Consider the following 9046-nt stretch of genomic DNA (forward strand, 5'->3'; position numbering starts at 1 on the left):
ATCATGGAAATAGAGGTTGCTCAGCACATTATGTCATTAGCTGGGTCATAAGGAAGTAACAAAGCTAAAATCAGGACCCTTTTTTCCCCTTGTCTTTCTTAATCTATTACATCATGCTACCTAGTTACATGTCAAATGCAACAGAAATGAAGCTTCTACAAGCAGATTAGTGGAACACTATATGTTTTTTTATTTTGCCCTGCCACCATCCAGCTGTTGTGAGAATACACCAAAGGTTGCCAATAAATATTTTACTAAATTAAACAGCAGTTTCCAGCTGTTTTCCTTTCATGTCCTCAGACTTCTGCGAGCAGAAGAGTGGTTTTATGTGTTTGTTTCATTATTTTTGGTCTGGACCAAGAAACCTCCATCTAACTTCTGGAGAGTGGAAGTATGTATATGGAATATTTCCAGCTCCAAGTAGTAGATTTCTTTAAATTTTCATCAGATTTTTGGCAGTATACGGGTATAATTCCTGTGAAACCTGATCCAGTGATTAGTGAACTTCTAAACATTCATATATACTCTTTGTAATTGTTTTCTGGGGTGGGAAATGCTGAAGTTTTTTTGTCCAAGAAAAATTGTGGCCTTATACACCTGTTTATTTTATTGGTTTAGGGATGCAGCATGTGGTGGAAACCTGCCCCCAGTAATGCAGAGTCTGGAAGTTCTTCATCTAGGCTACAATGGAATTACTAGCATGGCCCAGCTACAGCTTAGCAGGCTAAAAAACTTGAAACTTCTGTTTTTACAGGGTAGGTAAGAACATCTTTTCCATAAATTCATTCAGCCATTTTACAGTGTATCCCTTTTGTCCAGTCTTCACTCAGTGTCTTGGATTTGTAGGGATGAGTCTTCTCTGGTCTTGACCCCTTTAAGAATTATGCCCTTACTTTAGTTCTTGCCCTAGTTCCAAGATATTCCAGAGAGAGAACAGTAAAATTCTTCCATACTGGGTCACTGTGCCTCACTTGTCTTTTACAAGGGCAGAGCAGAGCAAACAGCAGGGGACAGACATGTTTGTCAGCTTATGGCCAGCAAGTTGATCCATACCGAGGAAATTTCCTGTTCACTATAAGCAATACTGATGATAATGATTGACCTAGGTCTTGTTGTTCAGGTGCCCAGATTTTAAATAGGAAGATATTTTGAATTGAATAGGGATTGCCCACAGATAGAGGAAATGAGTGACACTGGAAGACAGTGTGTTTGAAGTGGTCCCAAACAACATATAGGTAATTCAGGAAGTTCACAAGCTGCTTTTGGTCAAGATAACGTTTTGTTAAAAAGGAATACCAAATGCATTAGAGATGATTCCACGCTTTTACTCTTGGTATACTAGGAAATTTTATCAGTCACATTGAAGGACTCGAAGGCCTCCAGTTTTTGCAGGAGTTGGTATTGGATCATAACCGCATTAAAATGATTTCAGAAGGCTCCCTTACTAAACAGAATGCTCTTTTGGCACTTCATCTGGAGGAAAACCAAATACGAGAACTGAACAGTTTGCAACCTTTGGTAAAATTACAGAAACTTTTTCTGGACTTCAACAGAATTCAGGTACAGTGCACTTTTGTAAATGGTATAGATTCAATGGGTGAAATGTTGTGGACTGTGTTCAGACAAAATTCTCTTTCTCTTCTATGGCTTTGCCTGAGTAAAATTACCAGTATTTTCCCCAAAATTTCACAGAACTCTTGATATATGGTTTATTTTTTAACTTTTGGACAGGAATTATCTGAACTAGAAAAACTTGAAGTTATTCCCAGTCTTAAAGTGCTCTCAATACATGGAAATCCAGTGAGTATGTTAGTCTGCACTGTTATCTAAATCAGATCTATATTCCAGTTTATACACTGGGTATTTAACCTTTCTAAATCATTAAAACTATTAAGAATTTCTCCATAAGTAATGAATTCCTAAGTATCTGCTCTTATTATGTTTTTTTAAGATTGAAAGCTTCATAGTATGCACGATGATCACATTGCTTCACCGTGCCTGTCTCAGTGCCATACTGTGATCAGAATGCACTCATTCTTAGCACACTAATCTTCATAGTGCTGCAAGATAAATTTAAAATGTATGTGTTTGCGTGAGTGTGTTGCAGTGATGGACTGTCCTTTCAATATTCCAAAGCAGGTCAGATATGTGAAAACAGGACAAAGAATGTTAAAGTATTTCTGACATACTTGTTTTTATTTTAAAATTGCTCGACAGTAACCTTTTTGTTATTTTGTACAGCACTCCCAAAAATGTCCCAAAGGAGAATTTCAGTTTCCTTTTTTCCAGCCATGCTCCTATTTTTCAGTGTAGTATTGTTGGTTTGCCTTTTCTCTCCCTGGGAACAAACCATTGGAACAGTGTTAAGAAGAGTCTAAGCTTTCTGCTTTTACGGATATATAGCGATGGGACAGAGGATGGCTAACCCTTCCACAAAAAAAGACATTCCTGGTAACCATAAAGGGACAAGTGGAACTCAGTGGGGCCAAATGTATGAATAAAGTCTGTAGAAGCTTAGCTTTATGTATTGAAGTATTTTGGCACCACAGAGCTTTAAAGTAACATTAAACGTAAGTGGAAATCAGAAATACATTTTTCATTGCTGGCTTGAAAACAAATACAGATTTCTAAATCAGAGCTGAAAATCTAGTTCATGATGCTTGTTTTCATGAACAGACCCTTGAAGATCAGGCTGAAAGCCTGAGTTGTAATTGTCCCTTGATTTTTTTTTTTACCATAAACCTGCAGTTTCTGACCTAAAGCTAGAAACACAGGGAAGAGAGAAGGTAGCGGCAGGCTGGAGCAGTAATACATATGATGCAGTCATGTACTCTGTTTTCAGTAGCTGACTCAAAAGAATCATTTTTGGACTTGTGACATTTTTCAAGCCAACTTTCAAAGGGCTATAGAGAAAGTAAAATGAACTGGCTCCTGAAATGGGTGATAGAATGATAGGAGCATCTCCAGCAAACTATGAACATCACCCAGTAATGGCAAGAACAGTCATGGCAGCATTTCTATTCCCAAGGAAAAAAGCAAAACAGATTCCTCTCGGGAAACTCTTGTTCCAGGGTTTCCTCCTTTAGAACTGCAGGCCTAGACTTCTCCTGAAGGGGATCGAGGGGGTGGTCTCAGCTGTCTTCTATAAAAGTGGCATTAAGGAGAAGTACATCTCAGAGTGTATTAGTAAGCATCAGTTAGTACCCATCAGTGGGGTTTAAGCATCTGCTGTTAAGTATGAATTTGCCCACAATATGTCTATTTGTCCATGCAGTTATTCATGACTGCTTAAAGTTGAAACCATTGCTCAAAGGTATATAGTAATTTATGCCTGGTTGGATTCTGTTTCTAGGAGAATAGCATTGACGTAACGTTTTGTTCAGGTGGTCAAGATACTACCAGATTGTCTTCTTGGACAGGGATCCCATTTTTAAGTTAATTTTTATTTTCTTTATACAGATTTCTTTCAAGAAGAACTACCGTCCTTTGCTTTTGCTTCGACTGCCAACCCTGCAAGTGTTAGATGGAACTGCAGTAAACACAGAAGAGAGGATGAGAGCTGACTACCAGCCACTGGAACAAGTAAAGCAAACGTTATAATCAAACTCCAAGAACAGTATTCAGGTCACCTATGATGGGTGTCTAATGTAGTTATCACAGCATTAAAATAGAATTTTTTCCTTCTATATTGTTTCAGAGAGTCTATCTCAGGTTTTCTAGTCAGGAGAAAGACATGCTACATGCTCCCTCTCCTCCTCTCAAATCTTAGTGAGTTTAAGAACATATGATAGATTCTCTCTATCATCCTGCCGAGCAGATACCTACTATTTGGCTGTTGTGTTACCTTCGCTGAATTGCCTATAATAGGCAGTGCGATACAAACCATTTAGAACATAAAAGACCCATTAGATTCTCAGGCTTATCTGTCTATAAGTATATATGACACCATAGAGGATTCTTACTGTCTGGAAATGTGAAGTATACCCCCAGTAGTAACTTATATTTACCCTGAGGTTCCATGCACATCCACTCATTTCCCAGTAGGGTTCACCCTCAATGCATATGCTTACGAAGTTATGCAGCTTTTGGATGGGCTCGACCACAGATAGAATGAGGTCATGGGGAGAAATTCCATTTGCAGGTGCAGTTCTGATGAGCCAAACCCCCATGCATAGCAGATGCATAGCAGCATCATGCAAGAATGTCCATGCTGAACACAAACATACATATTCAGAAATACCCAGGCTTTCACAGGGCATAAAATATGAAATCTATCTTTTTTTAAATTTTTATAAAAGCTTCAGAGGAACCTAATTCTCTTACCTCATAATGTTATTACATAACACAGTATCTCATCAATACTGCACAAAGGTTCTGAGCTATAATTTCAGGGTGCGCTATTCACCGTTATACCATATCTGCCCATTTTTTCTGGGTAAATGGGATTGTTGCCAGACTCATTCGAGTTTCTCTTCATGCTTATAGCTACCTTCATAATTCTTCTCAACAATATTTTGATAACGCAATATCATCTTCTCTGGTCTTGAAAGGTTCTGTCTTGTCACATCTGCATCCATTTAAAATATGGCTGCAAAGATAGTATTCTTCATTTATTGCTTTGCCTTGTAGAAGCTTGTAGTTTCATCTTAGCTCTCACCATCCTTACAAATTTACTTGTCTCTCTTTCTGTGGTTCAGTTTGGTCTATCCTTATGCTTCCTATTGAGAGTGGAGTCATCTCCTAACCCGTGGAGGTGCAATTGCATCCCTTGAGCTGACCAGTATTAGCAGTCATCAACACCCACTTGTTCACTGCCATATTTCAACCACGGCAACTTCTTTTGTTGACATGGGGCTCCATGGACAAACTACGTTGTTATTCTCCTTCAGACCTGGCTCTGAAATTCTCCCTGACTATGAAACCAAAAAAAAAAAAAACTTGACAGCAGTTGGGCATCTGCTGAGACCGGTCTGTCACACTGACCAGTTTTATTTCTCATTATTGTCTTGTGCTTACCCATCTGTCAGTCTGTCTGCATTCATTGGGTGTGTTTCATCTCACTTTACAGTATAAACTCACTGAAACAGAGACTTTTACAAGGGTTCGCTATCAGGTTTTCTAAATACAATAGTAACAATAACAACAGCAAGGAGTCAGAGAGGAGGCTGAACCAGCACGTGCTTCCTATAGACAGAAGGTTCATTGTCTCTGTGATCCCACCCATTGAAAGAGTTTGTTGTCACTACAGCAGACCTGTGTTTTTCCTATCACTGCATGAAACTTCTCCAGAGTTTTATTTGATGAACAGAAGTCTTTCCTTGCAGCTCAAAAGACTGTAGTATGCATTTTAACCATCCGTTTCCTGAGAAGATTCAATGGGGAATAATGAGGTGATCTAGAGTCTGTTCTGTCTCTGTATTTTGCCAGCCATTCCTCTCCTGAAGTCTCAGTTTCATATTTGTGGAACACAATAACCATTCTTTTACGCATTTGAAACCTAAGTACTAAGGATGATTGGAAGCATCAGTCAGATCAGCTTTATTCTCCTTTCCTCATCACCCTATCCAATTTTTCCTCAAACCTCTTTACACTGTGCTTTGCAGATGAGAAGCACTGCCAGCAGACACCTACACCATGATGTTTTCCTGCTTCAGTTATCTCCTTAAACTTACTTACTGCCAGGTTGCTCTCAGCGTACCCAGCCACGTCTAAGCCATTGCTGAGCCGTGTATACTGCTTGCTGCACTGAATTTAATCTCTTTGCTAATATCTTATGCTTCCCAAATCAATGTGTTGTGTCCATATTGTATCCTTAGACTGTAAGTTCTTATGGCATAAACATGTCATTGTATATCCTTTAGTATGATACTACCTTCTAGGTACTACTACAATAAATACTATTGATGCCATTATTAGTGGTATCTTCACTGGTTTGTCAGATCTCAGTCTTAACATTGGTGGCGGGACACTGCCAAAACCAGATGGGTTAAAATACACGTACACTTGGGTTCTGTCTGGGAACATCATCCCTCAAAAATTTGCTATCACAGATCTGTATGGCTACATGAATATCTCTCTTTGCAGATTCAGGACCTTAGAAGTTAGTGTCCTAGTGAAACACATTTTGCCACTTGAAGCCACAATGCTTGTATACAAGAGTTCAAAGCACTTGTGGATTGAGTAATTTCATGTGTAAATGTTTTATTTCAAAACTGACCTGTACTTTCATTCATTGGACATCACTTAAATAAAAACATGGCAGAATGAGTAAAGCAATAGAAGCATGTTAAGACTATATCTTTAGAGAAATCTCTGTTTTATATTCAGGTTCAGTGAAGATGTTCTACCTCATTAGCTACAACAGAACTGAGCCATTTTCTCATTAGATCATTCAAGTGGAACAACACAAAAGATTTTTCAAGTTTGTCAGTTGCATTTTAGTTGTGCTTTTTAAAGTGCTTGTTAGAAAGCAAGGATTGAAACCGTATGGTACTGTTTAAGCTTAAAAAGTGCTTTTGATGTTAAGCTTCAAAAGAGATTTTCCCAGCAGAAAGTAGGTTAGCACTTTTTTTAGTACTACTTTAGTTTGACACCAGAGCACTCTGTACATAATACTATTTTCATTTTTCATTCTATTGATTAAATCTCTTTAAGGTTTTCACTGCTGAATTAGAGCTGATTTACAGGAGGCAATCAATTACTATTGTCACTGTACTGTACACAGCTTTAACAAAATTAGCAAATCAGCAGACTGGCACACAGCTTTAAATCGATTGCTACAGGAAGTTGTATTCACATAGTGAGACTTACGAACTACTAAGTATTTCTAAATATTATAAAGATCCTCCCAAAGCTGAATTTTTATCAGCCTCTTGCCAACCATCCTCTGTAATTGGTTTACATATGAAAATGTATTGTTTTCCGTCTTTTGCAGTAAAATCAGCTCCACTGCTTTACAGTAGGTTTGTTCTTGGAAGTGCTCACAATTTTGTTCCAAGCATTTGAGTTGTGTAGCTACTGATGCTTTTTAATGTATATAATTTGCATAGCTTCTGTTTTTGTCCAACAGCTCATCTAGAAAGTTCAATAGTAAAATCTTAAGCTGATGACAGTAATTTGAACAACTGATCCTTTACTGACAAAAAGTTGATCATTACTGTGTTATTACTACAAACCAAAAAAGACATTTCTATCATAAGGGCTAGGATACTGAATCTTTATTTTTGTCTTTCCTTATCTTATCAAGGGTTTCCAAGTTGCAAACTCTCCAAAGGGCTGTGGACTTCCTGCATTGCCAGCAAACTTTCCAAGATACTTTCCTCTCAGAATAACAAATGTGAATCTGAATGAAAACTTAAACCATTTCTTTGGCTCTGATTTTACATTTCATCACAAACTTGAAAAGCCTGTACTGACTGTGTCAAATAAAAGTAAGCATAAACAAACATAAAAAGTAAGCATAAACAAAGTATTGCTTTCCTGAATACTTCATGTAGTTATATCCCTCATGCTAGATATTACATGGCCCGTATAAAACAGTTTTAACAAGGGCATTTTGATCTTCCCAGGGTATCTTGCAAACAAATCTGTACTTAACTTATTTACATTTAAAGCAGTGAATATTGCAGCAGGTATAATTATTTTTTGTTTTGCAATACATTTACATCCCTGTAAGTTTCTAACAACCTTCCCACAGCTGGGAAATACATGTGTTTTCAGGAGGAAGAGGTATCTTTTCCAGGTGATCTTCACCTTAGTTTTGGATCTTCAGATTCAGTATGAATCATCGATTGAAGATTTAGCCTTTCAGAGTTTTCGAAAGCTTTACTTTTTTAGTGATTTATTTGTTTATTTAAAAATGGGCACCAATTTCAGTCTGTAAATTAAAATTTTAACTCTGCTAAAAACTCAAAGGAAATGATATAAACATCATTGTTCCGGCTAGGAAAATTAGGAGAAGGAAAGGGGAATGGGTGGAATTCTTGATGATTGGTAGCTCGGTAAGACTGTGTAGGGAGAATATCCATGTGCATTTTGTGTTGCAGATAAATCTAAGAACCCAGGAATTATAACAAATAATCCTCGAGGCATCCATGCAGAAAGAGGTCTTTGGCAAGCCAAAGGAGCAGCAGCTAATCTTCTAAATCATTTGGCGCATCACAGTGCTACTTCTTGAACCAGCCAACTACATCAGAACAACAAAGAAAATAAAGGCAGGTGAAGCTGCTACCAGACTGAAACACTGCTTTTCTTTTTCTTGGTTTTGCATCCAAAGCACTTCTCTTCTTCTTTCCTTTGCCTCATGTGCAAGAAAATATTACTTTTCTTTCTGCAAGTGCTGCCAAATTTTCTTTTTCTCACTTCGCAACTCCACCAAAAATGTGCTTTCTCTCTCTCTTCTGGTAAAACTCACAGTGCATCTGGAAAGACAGAGGAGAAAACAACTTACAATTTTGCAGTTAGAACAATGACTATAAAATGGGGTCAGCTGCTTAACAGAAATAAGCTTGTATCACCCAAATCCCTGTTAATCCTGTTCTATTGCTAGCGCAAGACTTTTGGGTTTATTCTTTGTTTTCAGTTGCTTGCAGTCTTGTTTTGTTAAGTAATCAAAAACAATTAAGTACAGGAGCAGGAATGCAAGAGTGATGCTGTTACTGTGATTAAATATATCTGAAAATTGTGATACTGATCACAGTAGCTTGCCAGCAGCTGAAATGTGCCAGTGTGTGATGAAATATTACACCAGTTTTTCTTATTGTATCAAATATTTCTCTACAATGGGGAAATGAACAGACAGGTTTGATGCTATGATTTTTACATTTCCATCTTGATTACTAAAATCTACTATCTGAAGAGATTCCTTCAAAATCAGTTGTGTAGATCAGTGAGATGATTCTTTGTGGAATCAATATGCATAGTTGCTTTTCTTGAAAGATTCAGTCCCCATTATTCTTAGGCACAGTTCATATATTATTATACCTATAAACTGTGGTATAAGCCTTTTCCTTGCTAGAAAAATGTGTTAAAAAACTGTGGGGTTTAT

At 37.6% G+C, this 9046-nt stretch overlaps 1 protein-coding gene across 1 annotated transcript in view; it reads left to right on the plus strand.

Annotated features, from left to right (window-relative positions):
* LRRC9 (leucine rich repeat containing 9) overlaps positions 1 to 8176 on the plus strand; it is a 43413-nt gene extending 35237 nt beyond the window's left edge. The window contains exons 26-31 of the mRNA XM_064513512.1: positions 619 to 755; positions 1343 to 1560; positions 1732 to 1800; positions 3460 to 3558; positions 7247 to 7430; positions 8046 to 8176. Of these exons, the coding sequence (XP_064369582.1) occupies positions 619 to 755; positions 1343 to 1560; positions 1732 to 1800; positions 3460 to 3558; positions 7247 to 7430; positions 8046 to 8176 (838 nt within the window). The remainder of the gene's footprint in view (positions 1 to 618; positions 756 to 1342; positions 1561 to 1731; positions 1801 to 3459; positions 3559 to 7246; positions 7431 to 8045) is intronic.
* Positions 8177 to 9046: the final 870 nt, after the last annotated feature.

The sequence above is a fragment of the Dromaius novaehollandiae genome, chromosome 5 (genome assembly GCF_036370855.1).
Source record: "Dromaius novaehollandiae isolate bDroNov1 chromosome 5, bDroNov1.hap1, whole genome shotgun sequence".
Classification (NCBI taxonomy): Eukaryota; Metazoa; Chordata; class Aves; order Casuariiformes; family Dromaiidae; genus Dromaius; species Dromaius novaehollandiae.